The 19,914-nt window shown below is 37.8% G+C and overlaps 1 protein-coding gene across 3 annotated transcripts in view; it reads left to right on the top strand.

The window, feature by feature from the left end:
• Positions 1 to 19,183, top strand: part of ankrd29 (ankyrin repeat domain 29) — a 51,093-nt gene extending 31,910 nt beyond the window's left edge. The window contains exons 6-11 of one of the 3 annotated variants that reach the window (XR_005633949.1): positions 4,337 to 4,435; positions 5,287 to 5,385; positions 10,634 to 10,729; positions 13,347 to 13,445; positions 14,259 to 14,488; positions 18,951 to 19,183. Coding sequence is in view for 1 of the 3 variants with exons in the window: in XM_039754738.1 (XP_039610672.1) it covers positions 4,337 to 4,435; positions 5,287 to 5,385; positions 10,634 to 10,729; positions 13,347 to 13,445; positions 14,259 to 14,342 (477 nt within the window). In the remaining 2 variants the exon portion in view is untranslated. Of the gene's footprint in view, positions 1 to 4,336; positions 4,436 to 5,286; positions 5,386 to 10,633; positions 10,730 to 13,346; positions 13,446 to 14,258; positions 16,302 to 18,950 lie in introns of those variants that run through there. The other 2 variants (XR_005633948.1, XM_039754738.1) reach the window with 2 other exon arrangements.
• Positions 19,184 to 19,914: the final 731 nt, after the last annotated feature.

The following is a 19,914-nucleotide window of genomic DNA, read 5'->3' as shown; positions in this document are numbered from 1 at the left end:
GAAATTGGACTTATAAAACAAAGAACTGATATTATTTTCCCTTTAAAAACAATAGAGTACTACCATTACTATTGTAGTCTGTAACAAGAAAACCCCAGAGACATTGGGAAGGTTTGGGGCAGCCACCCATATAATATTTCCCGGCTGCAAAATCTGTCCAAATGCAAAGACATGCTCACACAATCAAGTCCAAAACAGAACTGAGTATCATCTTAAGATGGTGGCTTTTAAACCCTCGCAGGGGAAGTGATGTCATCAGGGCCAGAACTGGAAATGATGTCTTTGGCTGCCCCAGAACAGGGCAGGATTTCCCAAGAATGGTCTGAAAGGAATTGAAAGAGAGAATTAGCGAAACTCGCCACCCCCTGGTCCGGCATGGAACTACATTTATTCAGGCCCTTTGGTTGTCCCCTAAACACACGTGTGTGACAAGTTGTTAATATTACTTTTATGGTGATATTTAACTTTTAAGATTTTTAAGTTCTTTGAGAGATAATCCTCTTCAAATGTAACTTTTGGGAGTGTGTATATGATTACATACTCCTGTGTAATTATAAGTATGTATTTATTTGCTTAATATAAAAGACCAAACACCTTGGTGCATGCTTTTTCAACTCAACTCAACTGAACTCAATTTTTTGCTGATTACATTGTATTGTATTACACCAGAAATGAGGAAATAAAGAGGAAGTTGGAAGAATGGAGAAGGGCTTTGACAGTTTGAGGATGGAAAATAAATAGGAAAAGGAGATAATATATGAGATATTGAGTGGTTAAATTTAAATATACAGGATCAGTTTTAGTCCAAGATGAAAAATTAATTGCAGAGTTAACCATTAGAGTGCAGTGTGGATGGAACAATTGGAGGAAGTTATCAGGGATTTTGTGTGATTGAAGAATTAAGGCAATGGTTAAAGGTATGGATTTTAGGACAGTGGTAAGACCACCAATGAGGTATGGAGCTGAGACATGGACAATTAAGGGAGGACAGGAGATGTTACATGTGGTAGAAATGAGAACGTTGAGATGAATGTGTGGAATTAGAAAAAAGGACAGAAAATGAAATGAGACAATCCCAAAAAAAGTGGGAGAAATCCCTAAGAAAATTACAGGAACGTAGGTTGAAGTGGTATGGACATGTGATGAGGAAAGACAATAAATATGTGAGCAAAAGAGTGATGGGAATGGAAGTACAGGGGAACAGAAGGTGAGGGAGGCTAAAGCAGAGGTGAATGGCAAAGTAAAAGAAAATCTGAAGGAAAAGATGCTTGACTGGCAAGGAGGTGCAGGACAGAGCTGAAAGGAGAAATTTGATCAAGCACATCGAACCCACAAAGAAGTTGAAAAGGACAAAGAGAAAAAAGAAGACACATGTATGTTTTACATTATTACTAGAATTACTAAAAATGATGCAAATATCTGTTGTGTTACTTCACTATTATTTTCTGGAGAATTTCAAGAACTGGAAAGAACTGGACTGGAATGTTAGCGGTCGGGGAGGACTGAGACCTAACTTCTTGCTTGAGAAAGCATGGTAGATGAACAATGAAAAAGAAAAGATGTACAGTGGAACCTTGGTTTGCGAGTAACTTGGTTTACGAGTGTTTTGCAAGACGAGCTAAAATTTGTAATAAATTTTGACTTGATAAACGAGCGACGTCTTGCAATACGAATAGTATGGATATGGTTTGTCTGCTGAGCATCATGTGATCAGAACTGAGCTGATGGTTCTTCTCGTGTGTGCGCGGGTGTGTGTGTGTCTCGATCGCGTGTGTGTCTTGCGCACGTGTGTGTGTCTCGCGCTTGCGCACGTGTGTGTGTGTCTCGCGCACGTGTGTGTGTGTGTCTCGTACTCGCGCACATGTGTGTGTGTCTCTGCTACAGCACTGGGAGACTGTGATTGCTTTGAGACGCTCTTCCCCGTGTCGTCCCGTTGGGTGGAATCCCACAAGAGTTTAGAAACTCACCCACACCAGCCATGATTCTTTTCAAAGGTAAAGTGCAGGTTAATTTGTTTTATGTATTTTTACTTTATATTTTGTATTAATCATTTTTATATGAATAGTTTTGGATTGTGGAATGAATCATTTCAGTTTCCATCATTTCTTATGAGGAAATTCACTTTCATATACGAGTGCTTTGGAGTGCGAGCACGTTTCCGGAATGAATTATGCTCGCAAACCTAGGTTCCAATGTATTTATAATTTCAGATATATTTAATTAAAGCTCCATGTTAACTTAATTTCACCTAACCTTTCCTGGTCCTTCAGCCAGCCAGTTTGCACTATAAATTTGATATTAATAATAATTCTGTAGCATATTTATTTTGCCTGATTTTTACTTGTTTTGTCTGATATATTTTATATACTAGGGGGCCTTGCCCCCTGCTCACTTTGTTCGCCAAACCCCATTTTTTGTTTTCCAGATACACACTTAAAATTTTTTTTTTCTTTGAATTGTTGCTATTTCATTAGTTTCACTTTTATTTCAGAACTTCTGTAAAAACAATATTTGGAATCTTTCGAGTCCCAATATGCTGAATCTTTTAATGAGGTCAGTGAGACGTGTGTTTAATGACTTTGTACCATAATTCAGGGTAGGTTTCTCTTTTGGAATTTCAGCACAGACAAAACGATCTATATCATCAGCAGTTAAAAATTTTTTTTGCAAAGTAACCAATAAATGCATGTGAGGTAAACCCCGTTTTTGAAATTCTATGACTTAAATTCAAAGCCTTACAATATTTACATACTTCTGACATATCACCTATTTCCATATATTCAATCTCTATTCGCCTTTTCATTATTTCTCTGAGTAATAATTTCTCTTTGTTTGCTAATGCGATGTTTACTTTCTTTTTTTGACACTGTCGTTTTTTTCTGCTTTCATATTCTGTATCTTGCTCTGCATGTGTTTCGCGCCTACATTTTTTTGAGTCTTTTGAATTCCAGTTTTCATTATCTCTAACCTGCTCTGCATGTGTTTGGCCCCCTTGTTTTTTAACCTCTTTATGATGTTTTACTTTGTTTTCTACTCTGTCTTTTATTTCTGACCTCACTTTATCCTGCTTTTTTTTCAATGACACCTGGTCCATGACGATAATTTTCCCTTTTTGATGTAATAATTTCCGTTTGCTTGCACTATTTCGATCTTTACTTTCTTTTTTTATACTCTCTAATTTTCCTATTTTCATATTGTTTAACTTTCTCCACATGTGTATCGCCGTTTTTTTTTTTAGCCTTTCGAATTCCACTGCTTTCATAATCTCTAACCTGCTCTGCATGTGTATAGCGCCAACGTTTGTGAATGTCTTTATAAAGTTCTACTTTGTCTTTTACTCTATGTCTTTTAATTCGGAGCCCAATTGGACGTGCTTTTTTTTCTATTCCACTTGTTCCGGGCTGATAATTGCTTTCCTTATTTTCTGAATTTGTACCTAGATTATTCTTTTTGTTTTTTTCTTTTTTTTCTCTCCAACACTTTTGTGTCTCTTTTCTCCATGCTGCTGTCTTCTTTACTTAGTCGTCTACGTTTCATTTATAACGTATTATCTTTATACGCTTTATATGCCCCAAGAGCCCTGGATCTGCGTGTGCTCAAAGCCTTTGCACGACTGATTGTTTTGCAGCCCGTGGTCTTATTTTATATTGGTTGTAAGTAGGGCGTGTCTTGCAAGAATCTCATGGGTCAATCTCTTGGCACAAAGTCTCATGTTTAAGTCCTAGTGAGACACTCCGTGGCCAATCTCTTTCGTCTTGCGGGTCTTTTTAGTGTCTTCTGTGATCTTCACGTGAAGATCATGCCTCGTTCGTTTCTCTCCAGGATTTTTTTTTTATAATAGAGAGATTTATATTTAATCATTTATCATTTTAATTTGAAATGGTTGAATACTGGGGTGGGCTGGCACCCTGCCCGGGGTTTGTTTCCTGCCTTGGGCCCTGTGTTGGCTGGGATTGGCTCCAACAGACCCCTGTGACCCTGTAGTTAGGATATAGCGGGTTGGATCATGGAGGGATGGATGGATGGAATGGTTGAATATTTACTGACATTTGCTGTCATTTCCAGTACTTATATTTATTCTTATTTCTCTGCTTAGTGACCTTTGTCTGATGTATCATTTTATAATAATTTATACAGTTATATTAAAGTTTTTCCACCACCAGGATTAGCAACCAATACTTCTCATTGCACTTTAAGGTATAATGAAAATAAATTGAACTTACATGTATTAATTGATAGGGTAAAACTTGAAATGTATGTACTTCTACATTCAAGGGAAGACTACTAAGATAATAAGTGTGAACATGAAATGAAAATCTCGACTTTGTTTTCCCAGGATGGTGCTACTCCTCTTTTTCTTGCCGCACAGGAAGGTCATGTAACTATAGTACGTCAGCTTTTAGCAAGTGGTGCCAGAGTAAACCAGCCTCGGGTGGTAAGCATGACAAACTCCCTATTCTGATATGAACATTTCCTATAGAACCATCCTATTCTCCCACCCCTTTATAGTGTCCTGCATACACTGATAATATCTCCTTTAAACCTGATAGTAGCCAGCCTTGATAAACTTGTATGACAATATCAGGTAAATAAGTTCACATTACATTTTAACTTAGATAGCAGTAAACGTTGTAGGACAAGTAGCAGCAGTAGTAGAAAGAGTAGTATTGCTACTTTTTTGGAGTGCAGTGAAATTATTACTTGCATTCCTGACTAACATGCAACATGTCACCACTCTGCTTCTATAATAAGCAACAATGTATTAAAATACATACTTTCATTTTAATGGTTAGAAAATACAAATTAGCTTAACTCTTCACTTCTGTGCTCTCATTTACTATTCTTCCTTACATTTTACTTTTTCTCTAAGTAAAATAAATTAGTGTGTGAATTAGGCTTTTTAATTGAATAAGGTAAGGTGAAGAAGAAGCAAAGTAGGGTAAGACAGCATATTTTTAAAATTACTTTCTTTGGGTTAAGCTTGGGATAATTAAATTAATGTAATTACTTGAGCAGAAAGTGAATGTGAGTGTGACAGTACAATAATGTGACAGACATAGAATAAAGCCAAAAGCACAACTACAATATACAAATTAACAAAGACATTTTTCAGAAGCCATGCTAAACACAAAATCATGTAAGGGCATATTACTTCTTGTGTCACTTGTCATACCAATAGATCTAAACAGGTATCATTCGAAAGGCTTGTAAAATCTTAACATGCCATTTAGGTATTCACATGTCCATTTACCTCTTCTTTATGTAAGACATACTTTTCATTTGCAGGATGGGACAGCTCCATTGTGGATGGCAGCACAGATGGGACACAGTGAAGTAGTGAAGATACTATTACTTCGAGGTGCTGACCGAGATGCAGACAGAAAAGTGAGGTTTGAATTGCACCTCTTTTTTAAGCTTTTTAGTGCTGTATTCGGCATGCCACGAGACATAAAATACTTAACTGAAGTATAAAATATTGCATATAGACAATGTGTCACCGAAACTAGACATTTCGTAATTAAGTAACTGCATTAAATACTATGACCATACAATTAGTATTAAGTCTTACAAGCTGCTTCTTTTTTTGACTTTTTTCATTATGGATAGAATAGCTAGTCTACAAATACCACTGTGTTATACACTAAGTGGACATTTATTTGGGAGTATTTGTTCTTCCAACATAATTCACCACTCTTATACTAAGAAGCAGATAGACAGGCACAAAAACATTTTGACTATGAAATTCAGAAGGATAACAGGCACGAAAAGACTTAGTTAGCTGGGTTTGAATGCTGCATGGTACTGGACACCTGACCCACTGGGATACGTGCATTTCAAACTTTCTGCTGGAGCTTTAATGCAAGACTATAGTATTGATGATAAGGGTTAAACAGAAACTGACATTACTTGTGTAGAGTAACAGGCAGTCTATAGTCACATTGCCACTGGTAGCAGGATTGTGCTGATATGATGTGTACAGACACATATTTCTGTTAGACATTACATTCTACCTACATATCAGATCAGTCTGCCAACTAAGAGTTATGTACAACTTTGACACTGAAAGTTCTATATTGGAATGAGAAATCTGTTGTGTCTTGCAGCAGATTAGGCGTTGTAGCAAAACAACCCAAGATCTCCTTGTGTAAGTGAAAACAAAAAGGTATGGTTGCACTGAGCTAAAGAACATGTACAGTTGACAATGGAGAAACTGCAATACTTCATTCATTCTGAATAATTCAAGTTACTGCTCAATCATGCTAAAAGGAGTACAAGGATACAGTAAAAAATCTATGAGTGTGTGGATTAATCTTGTTAGATTTGAGCAGTGCTGCATGGATAAGGTGGTGTCATGTTTTGGTGGCCCATGTTGAGTCCCTTCATACAAGTAAAGCAGCATTTGAATGCCACAGTGTATCTGACCATCATAGTGGATTCTACTTGTCCCTTCATAGGAGCAGTTATGCATTTATGAAACTGTTTATTGCAAAAGAATGTGCTCAAAGCTCCAGTGTTTGGGCAATAGACATGCAACTGTCAATTCAACTTTACACATAGGCCTCCCCAGTTTGCACTTCTGAGAGTCTGTCTGTTGATGATGATTAGGGATTAAGAGGCAATGGTTAAAACTCTGTTTCTTTTAGTCAGATGCATTCGTAAACAGTCTTTAGTTGTGATCACATCTTACACATTAAAAAAAACTGGGTAAAAAATTTAACATATAAAAGTATTAGACTCATAATACAGCAAATTCAAAAAATGAATTTGTGCACATTTTAGTAGCAATATTCTTAAGTTCAAGTTGGGTGTTCGATGGATGAGAAAGAAGATTTCGGGAGTGAGTTGGATGAGGTGATGGACAGTGTACCAAAGTGAGAGAAAGTGGTGATTAGAGCAGATTTTAATGGACATGTTGGTGAAGGGAATGGAGGAGATGAGGAGGTGATGGGTAGGTATGGTGTCAAGGAGAGGAATGAAGAAGATCAGAGGATAGTGGATTTTGCAAAAAGGATGGGTATGGCTGTGGTATGTATTTTAAGAAGATGGAGGAACATGGGGTGACGTACAAGAGTGGGGGAAAATGCACACAGGTAGATTATATCCTATGCAGAAGAGTTAATCTGAAGGAGATTAAAGACTGCAAAGTAGCGGCAGGGGAAAGTGTAGCTAAGCAGCATAGGATGGTGGTCTGTAGGATGACACTGGAGTTCAAGAAGAAGAGGAGGAGAGGAAGGGCAGAGCAAAGAATCAAATGGTGGAAAGTGAAAAAGGAAGACTGCAAGGTTGAGTTCAGAGAGGAGGTGACAGGCACTGGGTGGCAGTGAAGAGTTGCCAGACAGCTGGGAAACTGCAGCAGAAGTAGAAAGAGTGACAGCAAGAAGGGTGTTTGGCATGACATCTGGACAGAGGAAGGAGAAAAAGGAAACCTGGTGGTGGAATGGGGAAGTACTGGAGAGTATACAGAGGAACAGGATGGCGAAGAAGAAGTGGGATAGTCAGAGAGATGCAGAAAGTAGACAAGAGTACAAGGAGAAGAGAGGGGTGCCGAAGGCTAAAGAAAAGGCGTATGATGAGTTGTATGAGAGGTTGGTTACTAAGGAGGGAGAAGAGGACCTGTACCGATTGGCTAGACAGAGGGACAGAGCTGGGAAAGATGTGCAGTAGGTTAGGGTGATAAAGGATAAAGACGGAAACATACTCACAAGCGAGGAGAGTGTGTTGAATAGATGGAAAGCGTACATTGAGGGGCTGATGAATGAAGAGAATGAGAGAGAGAAAAAGTTGGATGATGTGGAGATAGTAAATCAGGAAGTGCAATGGATTAGCAAGGAGGAAGTAAGGTCAGCTACGAAAAGGATGAAGAATGAAAAAGCCGTTGGTCCAGATGATATACCTGTGGAATCATGTAGGTTTTTAGGAAAAATGGCAGTGGAGTTTTTAACCAGATTGTTTTATGGAATCTTGGAAAGTGAGAGGATGCCTGAGGAGTGGAGAAGAAATGCACTAGTGCCAATTTTTAAGAATAAGGGGGATGTGCAGAGCGGTAGTAAATACAGGGGGATAAAATTGATGAACCACAGCATGAAGTTATAGGAAAGAGTAGTGGAAGCTAGGTTAAGAGGAGAGTATATGATTAGTGAGCAGGAGTATGGTTTCATGCCAGGAAAAAGCACCACAGATGCAATGTTTGCTCTGAGGGTGTTGATGGAGAAGTATAGAGAAGCCCAGAAGGAGATGCATTGTGCCTTTGTGGACCTGGAGGAAGCATATGACAGGGTGCCTCGAGAGGAGTTGTTGTATTTTATGTGGAAGTCGGGAGTGGCAGAGATGTATATAAGAGTTGTACAGGATATGTATGAGGGAAGTGTGACAGTGGTAAGAACTGCAGTAGGAGTGATGGATGCATTCAACATGGAGGTGGGATGATATCAGAGATAGGCTCTGAGCCCTTTCTCAATGGCAATGGTGATGGTCAGGTTGACAGACGAGATTAGACACGAGTCCCTGTGAACTATGATGTTTGCCGATGACATTATTATCTGTAGCGAGAGTAGGAAACAGGTTGAGGAGACCCTGGAGAGTTGGAGGTTTACTCTAGAGAGGAGAGGAATGAAGGTCAGTAAGAAAAAGACAGAACACATGTGTGTGAATGAGAGGGAGGTCAGAGAAGTGGTGATGGTGCAGGGAGTAGAGTTGGCGAAGGTGGTTGAGTTTAAACAGGAATTGTGGAAGAGAGGTGAATAAGGCAGGCAGGGTGGAATGGATGGAAAAGAGTGTAAGGAGTGAGTTGTGACAGACAGATATCAGCAAGAGTGAAAAGGAAGATCTACAGGACAGTAGTGAGACCAACTATGTTATATAAGTTGGAGACTGTGGCACTGACCAGAAAGCAGGAGACAGAGCTGGAGGTGGCAGAGTTAAAGATTCTAAGGTTTGCATTGGGTGTGACAAGGATGGACTGGATTAGAAATGAATACATTAGAGGGTCAGCTCAAGTTGGACAGTTAGGAGACAAAGTCAGAGAGGCGAGATTGCATTGGTTTGGACATGTGCAGAGGAGAGATGCTGGGTATATTGGGAAAAGGATGTTAACAATAGAGCTGCCAGGCAAGAGGAAAAGAGAAAGGCCTAAGAGAAGGTTTATGGATGTGGTGAGAGAGGACATGCAGGTGGTGAGTGTAAAAGAGCAAGATGCAGAAGACAGGATGATATGGAAGAAGATGATCCGCTGTGGCAACCCCTAACAGGAGCAGCCGAAAGAAGAAGAAGAAGATTGTTAAGTTCAAGTACATTTTTTTGAGAACCACACATGTACAGTACATATCCAAGTTTCTGAAGAAAAGCCTTTTTGATGGCATCAGTTTCATTTTTACAAGTGTATGTTTACGCAAGGTAATGCTAGCACTGTGAAGACACTGTGTTCCACACTGATGTCATAGGCAAGCAACAAAAAAATCTCAAACGGTAACAAAATCTGTAAATGCCAATTGGTTGTTTACATTTGTTTTTACATCTTTGAAAAAAGCCTTTCATCAGCAGAATAAGACAGCACCAACTAAAAAGCAAAATGATCAATCCAGTTTCTAATGCACAAGAAGTTTATACTGCATTATGATCTGACACCCAGGTCACACATTCTCAATCAAGTCAAGCATCTGTGGGATGAGATGAAATGAGCCATTTGCAGCAGAGACCTTCTACCACCTTTGAAATAACTTTAAGACAAGTTGGAGTCATCATGGACCAACATTAAAGAGTCAGCGGACAGAGGAGCTCTGTCTTCATTGAGGGTTCAGATCCAAATAAGCACCAGGACACCCATTTTAATGGCATCCAAAGTGGAAAGGCTGGGGCCAACACTGGGTGATGTAGGCACGGTTAGGCATGCTTGTTGGTGTTCTTGTTGGAACTGTGCTGGAAAGTGAAGATATCATTGGCACCAGCACCTCCTCTCTTTTGGGAGTGGTATTGTTTACCTCATCAAAGCCAGAAAGGTGGTCCCCAGGTGCACATGTGTGACAATACTAAATTGGACAGTTATGGAACTACTATACCACAATGTTACAGATTTGTTAATTCTCCTACCCTATTAAATCAAATACTGTGTTTTAATGTACAAAGGACACAGTTAAGTGATTTGAACAGAAGAAAACGAGTATCTACTGTAGAAATAGCTCAGTAAAAGTCTATATGAAAGCAAAATAGAAAATGTACAATGAGCAGTGGATTATCAAAACTTCAGATGTTGAATGGGTAAAAACTGACATACTGCAAAAGTACAAAGATCTCTGGAATGTGTCCACACTCACAGCATCATCTGCTCCACTATATGACTACAAATAATCACAATGCCAACCTTTCACATTTGTATATGACACAGTAAAGTACCTGGAACATCTGCTTGCATTGTATTTATTTGATCGACTGAGAAATTATTGATAGACATGAAAAATACAGTATTTGAGAAGCATGTTGCTATTATTTTGTATAAATACTGTGAAATGTGAATAACATACATGTAACATTTGCTCATATTTAACATTCATAATGAATATCATGTAAAGCCTAACTTGCGTTTACATTGACGTGTGAACCCCACCAAGTCTCACATTTCATTTTGTGTCTTTCAAAGGATGGATCAACGCCCTTGTTCAAGGCTGCATACAAAGGACACAATGATGTCATAGAAGAACTTCTCAAATTCTCTCCATCACTTGGCCTTTTAAAGGTAAAGACCTTCTAAAACATAAAGCTTCAGGCAAAATACATAAAGGAAAACCAACCACAGTTATTGTGTGCTGATTAACACAAAAGATATAGATTGACAGATGAAGCTAGTGACTGAAAGTGTGCACATGTGGCATGGTAGCACAGTGGATAGTACTGGACCTCACAGGTCTGAGTTCTTCCATAAACTCCCATAAAGGTGATTAAAACGTTTTTACAGACCAAGTAGTAACTGCAAAAAAAAGCAAAAGCCAGATCATGAGAGTCTTCTAATATTGATCAGAAATGTTGATAGTTATAATCTATTTTCATGTTCTTTTTATAAGAAAAAGAATTACATACAATATGCAGTGCATCCAGAAAGTATTCAAAGCGCATCACTTTTTCCACATTCTGCTGTTACAGCCTTATTCCAAAATGGATTAAATTCATTTTTTTCCTCAGAATTCTACACACAACACCCCATAATGACAACGTGAAAAAAGTTTACTTGAGATTTTTGAAAATTTATTAAAAATAAAAAACTGAGAAAGCACATGTACATAAGTATTCACAGCCTTTGCCATGAAGCTCAAAATTGAGCTCAGGTGCATCCTGTTTCTCCTGATCATCCTTGAGATGTTTCTGCAGCTTAATTGGAGTCCACCTGTGGTAAATTCAGTTGATTGGACATGATTTGGAAAGGCACACACCTGTCTATATAAAGTCCCACAGTTGACAGTTCATGTCAGAGCACAAACCAAGCAATGAAGTCAAAGGAATTGTCTCTAGACCTCTGAGACAGGATTGTCTCGAGGCACAAATCTGGGGAAGGTTACAGAACAATTTCTGCTGCTTTGAAGGTCCCAATGAGCACAGTGGCCTCCATCATCCATATGTGGAAGAAGTTCAAAACCACCAGGACTCTTCCTAGAGCTGGCCGGCCATTTAAACTGAGTGATCGGGGGAGAAGGGCCTTAGTCAGGGAGGTGACCAAGAACCCAATGGTCACTCTGTCAGAGCTCCAGATGTCTTCTGTGGAAAGAGGAGAACCTTCCAGAAGGACAACCATCTCTGCAGCAATCCACCAATCAGGCCTGTATGGTAGAGTGGCCAGACAGAAGCCACTCCTTAGTAAAAGGCACATGGCAGCCCGTCTGGAGTTTGCCAAAAGGCACCTGAAGGACTCTCAGACCATGAGAAACAAAATTATCTGGTCTGATGAGACAAAGATTGAACTCTGGTGTGAATGCCAAGCATCAAGTTTGGAGGAAACCAGGCACCGCTCATCACCAGGCCAATACCATCCCTACAGTGAAGCATGGTGGTGGCAGCATCATGCTGTGGGGATGTTTTTCAGTGGCAGGAACTGGGAGACTAGTCAGGATAAAGGGAAAGATGACTGCAGCAATGTACAGAGACACCCTGGATGAAAACCTGATCCAGAGCACTCTTGACCTCAGACTGGGGCGACGGTTCATCTTTCAGCAGGACAACGACCCTAAGCACACAGCCAAGATATGAAAGGAGTGGCTTCAGGACAACTCTGTGAATATCCTTGAGTGGCCCAGCCAGAGCCCAGACTTGAATCCGATTGAACATCTCTGAAGAGATCTTAAAATGCCTGTGCACTGATGCTTCCCGTCCAACCTGATGGAGCTTGAGAGGTGCTGCAAAGAGGAATGGGTGAAACTGGCCAAGGATAGGTGTGCCAAGCTTGTGGCATCATATTCAAAAAGACTTGAGGCTGTAATTGCTGCCAAAGGTGCATCAAGAAAGTATTGAGCAAAGGCTGTGAGTACTTATGTACATGTGATTTCTCAGTTTTTTATTTTTAATAAATTTGCAAAAACCTCAAGTAAACTTATTTCACTTATGTCATTATGGGGTTTTGTGTGTAGAGGAAAAAAATGAATTTAATCCATTTTGGAATAAGGCTGTAACATAACAAAATGTGGAAAAAGTGATGCACTGTGAATACTTTCTAGATGCACTGTATTAGCTTGCATATGCTGTATACTACGCAAATGTGTACACAGGCCTCATGTTCAGTGCAGTAAGTGAGCATGATGATATCTTCAGCTATGTCACAATGGTGCTATCACCAGTGACTAGACACTGTGAGCCCAAAATGTAGTAAAACAAAAATTTTAATAGATGTTGAAAACTTAAAAAATTAGTCTAAAAACACATTAAAGAGTCTGCTGAAATAACTGCTTGTTCTACACACTGGGACACATACACCTTCACCTGTCAAGGCTTTGATCACACTCTTTTCACAAACTGTTTGTCTCTTACAATGCTTAGTATTCATAGTTGTTCAACATTATCAGGTACTCAAAAATCACATGAGAATGAGATATTAATCATTCTGCAAACCTGATTTATAAAAAAAACACTTGATATATGTACTGAAGTAAAAAAAAGACAATACACATGTGTATTTCCTTTCAACATAAAAGAATGGTGCACTGAATAAAGTAATGAAATGAACTGGCAAAATATTGTGTTTTATGCTTTACTAAATGGTGGAATTTTGGAGACCTTCACTCATTCTCTTTAGTTTCTTAATCATATTTTCACAATTATATCTCAGAGATTTAAAGTTTAAAATGAGTATTTTTATATCCATTGTATAGAATGGCTCAACAGCCCTCCATGCTGCCGTTCTGGGAGGAAATGTAAGATCAGTGGTCCTATTACTAGAAGCTGGAGCCGATGTCACACTGAGGAATAAGGTACTGCCCAGATATTATGCTAGAAGGCTACAAGGCAAAGCACAATTGTTTGCTAACCTTGTTGTAGATTAAAAAAAAAGTTAATTTGATAGTGTGATTTAGGTTTTGCCTAAAAGCAAAATAGAGGATTTCACTGAAATGTAATATAAGGTGTCCCATGTAGTCCACATCCATAAGAGCAAATCTTACTGTGACTATATGAATGGTTGTATTTCCTGTTTACTTGTACAATTAATTCTTCCAAATAAAAATTACTTCGGTGCGTGACTGCTGAAGAAAGATTATAAATCTCATTTTCTTTCTCGGATTCATTTAAACCTACTCAGGGTTGCAGGGGAGCATATCCCTGCAGCATTGTAATTTTAAATATTATAGTTTCCTTGCTAACCTGACTAAGATGAGGCTGTTAGAGAAAACTGATGCAGGTTTCAATTTATACGGATAGGGACATACCTTATAGGTTCAATTAACTAAGGGGACTGACTCTTATTTGACTTCATTTATCCAAAATATGTGCAATATATGTCAGGTCAATTGGTCACACTGAATTGGCCTGGTTTATTCTTTTTGAATGTGTCTGTGTATGAGTATGCTGTGTAATGGATTAGCATCCTAGCCATTTTTGCCCCCCTGTGTATGTTCCTATATTATTATATGATTCTTAACATTCCAGAAAATGATAAAATCCAGTCTAAAAATGACCCTAAAGTAGTGGATTTGCTCATCGATATATACTGTATATTATTTTATATTTCACCTTTTGTTCATTCTTCAGTGTTTACTAAATATGAAATACCTGTATACTTCTTTCAGGATAATGAAACTGCAGCGGATCTTACAAAAAATGAGCGGATCCTCAGAGTTTTACGGACAAAAGGAGCACGTAAAAGCAACTGAAAGGACCAGTGAGCTCAACAGCTAATAAAAAGACAGAGAATTTCCAAAGGAGACCCTACTAAACACTTGAAAGAGAAGATTTTGGTGCCTGCATTATTTTATAGAAGGGTGGCATTTACAAAAATAGCCATAGAATACAAAAACAGGTAAAAGCAATAAAAGTCCAGAAAGTCAGCTTTCTGTACATAAATCTTCTTTCTTTCTTAATGCCTTCCTCCACCACAGCTGTATTTTTAAAACACAGAGTGGAGTTTCTACAGAAATGTACATGAGCTGACCAATAATCACATAAAGGGCTGCACCTCAAGAAAATGCAGGTTATATGGAACATATACATTTCTGGAGATGTATTGTTTCACTTGTATCTTTGGATGGAAAACATCACCGTTAAAATTAATCTTTTCTTTAAAAGATTTCAGTTTTTGCTTGACTACTCAAGTAAATCTTTTCAGTTTATGCTTGCTTCTATCTTAGGTATTTTTGAGCATTTTAACATTGAAAAAAGAACATGCTGCATCCAGCAGATATATATAAAATATAATAAGGCATATAGTTCAACTATTATGGGACAAACAAATCTGATATTATTTGTCTTGATTTCAGCCATTGCAAACTATCTATCCTGTATATATACAGTATACACACAAAGACTTTTCAATTTATTAGGTACATCTGTCTAGTAGCATATTATGCCTCCTTTTGGCATTTAGATTTCCATTAATTTTTCTTGCCATGGATTCTACAAAATACTGAAGTTGTTATTCAGGAATTTCAACAGCTGCACAATCTTGCTGCAAACAGCCCTTTCCTCTTCATCCCAAACATGCTCAATAAGCTGAGATCTGGGGATTCTGCCAGTCACTGAAGCCATGAAAACTTGCAGTCAGTTCCTCGAATCATTCACTGATACGTGCCTTGTGTCAGGGTACATTATCATTCTGGAAGTTTAATTTGAAAGTGGATAAACTGTAGACATGAAGGAATTAACTTGGTCAGGAATGATGTTAAGATGCACTCTGCCATTAATACATTCTTAATTGGGTTTCAGGAGCCCTTCTGTGTGCCATGAAAACATTCTCCACTCCATCACACTGCCACCACCGGCTTGTACTGTTGACATCAACCAACTGACATCAACAAACTGAGAACCTTCCATCAGCATGATGAAAAAAGAACCTGGATTTGTCCAACCAAGCAACTTTTTTCCACCTTTTAATAGTCCGGTTTTGATGCTTCTGTACCCATAGGAGATGTGCTCTCTTTTTTTTTCCAGACAACACTGGCATTCATCATGGTCTTCGAGTGTTGTGGCCCATTTGATACAAAGTCCAATAAGTAGTGCATTCAGAGATGACATTCCACACAGAAGTGGTGAATTGGCCTGAGTGGGGCTTGTCTGTTTGTTTGTATGTAATGTTTGATCCATCACAGAAAATGCAAATTACTCAAGAGTTTATTAAACTTGATACAAGAAGGAATTAAGTACTAAGCAGTTACCATTGCTATGCAAAATTCATATATTTTGTGTACTCATCTGTCCATCCATTCACTGAAACAGCTTAGTGTCATTTATATCCTATCACTCCAAAAGAAAGAGATTAACATATACATACTGTATTCTTATTGCTGAATTATAACTTTAAATTACTTTATTAATACCCTAAGTGTAAGTGTCATTTTATAATGACAGTCCATCTACTTTCTGCAGGTAACAAGAAAAAGATATTGTTTCTTTATGGATTGTGTCTTTGCAAAATGTTTACTACACAAACAGCATCAGATGTAGTCACAAGACAAATCCTTAAATGAGATCAAAGGTTGACACTAGCCTGATTATTGGGAGCAAAGTTTTAGCAGCTGGGTAACAAAACCATCAATAATGTTCAACACATCATTTTTTAACACATTATTGTGTGTATGTGAACTATATATGTGTATGTATATATTTACTGGGCGGCACGGTGGCGCAGTGGTAGCGCTGCTGCCTCGCAGTTAGGAGATCCGGGTTCGCTTCCTGGGTCCTCCCTGCGTGGAGTTTGCATGTTCTCCCCGTGTCTGCGTGGGTTTCCTCCGGGCGCTCCGGTTTCCTCCCACAATCCAAAGACATGCAGGTTAGGTGGATTGGCGATTCTAAATTGGCCCTAGTGGGTATGTTTGTGTGTGTCCTGCGGTGGGTTGGCACCCTGCCCAGGATTGGTTCCTGCCTTGTGCCCTGTGTTGGCTGGGATTGGCTCCGGCAGACCCCCGTGACCCTGTATTTGGATTCAGCGGGTTAGAAACTGGATGGATATATTTACTGTCAACTATATGTGTTCTTTATTTATTTCAGCAGTGAAACTAAATGCTGTAAAGTCATCTCTGAATTCTAGTTCCAGCTGCTGTCACAGACACCAAATAGTCTCATAATTGATGTGATGCTATCTAAAAGACAAAGCTAGCTATAATTTTAATTTAATTAATGATGCATAGCTATATTCACCAGTACTACAGTGTCTGTCAATGATCTATGGAGTATATTGTTTATACCAGAAATATATTGGAATTACCAAGAAATACCTGACAATGAAAACAGTGTAGTAGCACTTTAAACTATCATTGATCTAACATGTGAATGAAAATGAGATCACCTACCTCAGTCATATGTTCATAGCTCAGTACCAGAAAATGGCCAACAAGGACATGCTTCTAAGTATGCCTGTATCCTTTTTATTCATTTAAATATTCTCAGCTGCCATCAGTACTTCTCTGATATTAATTAGTAAATGTTTCCAAGTTTATAAACTCAAAATAGCTGCACACTGGACATACATACAACAAAATGTTTTAACTCCTAGTAGTCACCCTGAAAATCTGGCTTTTAAGTTTACTCTAACCAAGGAGTTAAATCTGGCTTTTCAGTTTACTCTAACCAAGGAGTTACAGTTAACGAAAACTAAAATTAAAACTGAAACTATTTTTGTAAACTAAAATAAAATAATTAACAAAACTGAAATGAAAAACTAAAACTAAATAAAACTATTAAAGTAGCTGAAATGACCAACTGAAATAAAATAATAATTTACTAAAAATATTTTTCATTTTTGTAATAACCGAACTTACGCAAGGGCTAACCTGGGCTGCAGGGGTCCCGAAATTAATTAAAATATATTAAAAAGAATTTAATATTTGTTTTTGGAATAAATATTCCTGCTGCTAGTCTTTAACCCTAATAACTTTTAACTCTAAAACTGAAAATCACCCACCATGAGCCTCTCGCATCTATTCATCCAGTGATCGGCGGCTGGTGACTGAGGACAGATGTTGACGCAGCATTTGCATTGACAGAGCAAGCTGAATACATGTAAAACATGTGATGAAGAACACGATTTATTATGTGATAACAGTGACAGTTCTCCAGGAGTTGATAGTGACATCATGATATTTTCTGGTTCAAGTGTTAGTAAAGTGTACCAAGGTGATAGTTTTGCTTTGAATGTTCTTGACAACTCTAAAAGTTGCCATTCATTCACTGAATTTCTGGGGCTCAAGAGAGAAGTATTAGATACAGATAATCCCTTACAGAATTTCAGTCTGTTAATAAATGACAGCATACTAGCTGTAATTCTGACTGACTCCAAGATACAGTATTTTATATAGCAGCACCATAAGCCAAATTCCAGGCTGCATGAGTATGATGTTCGTTATGATGAGCTGACACATTTCTTGGTGGTTCCTGTATATCAAGATGTAATTCAAATGCCTGAAGTTATATTGTGCTGGTCAAAAAAACCTTTACAGTAAAGACAGAAAGAGTGTGTAACATTTCAGTTTATTTCTCACGTGTCTGCATTTTGCTGAAAATAATTCACCTGCCACTTCACACAGGAGAAATCTTTTTTGGAAATAAAACGAGAGACTGACTAGATCAACATACCAAGATCAGTGTATTATTGCTGACCAATCACTTTTGCTTTAAAAAGGTAGTTTAACAATGAAGCGATACAAGCCTTGTAAAATTACTAAGTTGGCAATGTCTCTACTGAACTACAGGTAGGTAGGTGAAGAAAGTCTGCCAGCTGGTGAAAAACTAAACCTACTAATGTGTTTTTGTATTTATTGTGTATTTATTAATTGTATCTTTTTTTTAGTTTTACATTCACTGTTCAAAATATCTGATATTGTGAAAATAATCTGGTGGCAGAATTATGTTTTAAAATATTTGTTTACTTCTTTTCAATTTCTCTCTCTCTCTTTCAAAACAGATAGTTGAAATTTTATACTCTTTTTGCTCTTAAAATCAGCCATGTCATACATGTTGCATATACTGTATATAGTATTGTCACAATAGACTGACACCCTGTCCAGGGATTTTTCCTGCCTTGCATCCAAAGCTGCTGGGATAGACTCCAGATTTCCTGTGATCCTGCATTGGATAGGCGAGTTTAGAAAATATATATATTGCTCCTAATCTCAAAGCTGTTTCTGTCATTTTGTGGCTGTCCACACTCCTATTACCTGCTCTTACTGTGCTCACTATGGGTTTACTGTTCTTATAAATGTATTGTTCAAGTCTCACCACCCCTAACCTTGACACTACATGCTTGTTTTTCTTTGTTTCCCTCAATACAGATAGGTGGCATCTGCACACTGATTCAAGCCTAAGAACCCTGTTCCTCCAAAGCCCCATCACACCTGTCAGAACACAGTAGAACCTATTTTCTGATTTTTGCTATCTTTTCAGGCCTGCAGGTGGAAAATTCTGGGTATAAATTTTATGTGCCTGAGATGGGATGAGAGATCGGTATGGCGGGTAGAAAATAACAAACCCCAGTATGTGAGATTTTTTAATGCAATATTGAAGGCATTAATTATAAGCACATTGTCTTGGAGCATGATATGCTGTGTGCTGTAGACATTTAGAGAAAAAAAACCCTCAAACATTAAAATGTACCTAAATTTCATCACAATTTGGCCCATTCTGAGCAATAAAAGGAAAAGATGAAACGTGTCAACAGTCCGTGCAAATTTGTTTAGCACATATGACATAGAAAATATTTAAAAAATTATGAAATTGTATAAAATTGTTCTTATTCAGTATCTGATTTTGATTATTCTTGTTTTTAACAGACAAAAACAAAACCAGATAGTAAACCACGTATGTAGTAAAGTTTTAAGCTCATATTATATCCAAACCCATTAAGTGTACAGTTCTGTCTGATTGTGACACAAAACTAAACTCCATAGCAGATTTTTAACCATACCATAATTACTAAAAATAAAGCCGAAACTAATGTATATAAAAATAAAATAGATTTGCCTTTGTAAAATAAAAAGTAAACTAACACTAAAAATACATGATGAAGGGAAACTAAAACTAAAATGAATTTTCAAGTAAGATCAGAAACAAAAACTAATATAAAAAGACAAACTTATAATATCCTTGACTTTACCTAATCTTCTAAAGTTATTAGCTTACCAACATTAAACAGCTGTATTGTCAAAAAGATTGGGTTAGGCTTACAATACATCTGGCACCCTTTACCCAAAAATGTTCATTGTTATTATTCCACAATCCTAATAAAGCTTTCTTGTA

This window comes from Polypterus senegalus, chromosome 5 (assembly GCF_016835505.1).
Source record: "Polypterus senegalus isolate Bchr_013 chromosome 5, ASM1683550v1, whole genome shotgun sequence".
Lineage (NCBI taxonomy): Eukaryota > Metazoa > Chordata > Cladistia > Polypteriformes > Polypteridae > Polypterus > Polypterus senegalus.
This window is presented reverse-complemented; position numbering and strand designations above follow the sequence as displayed.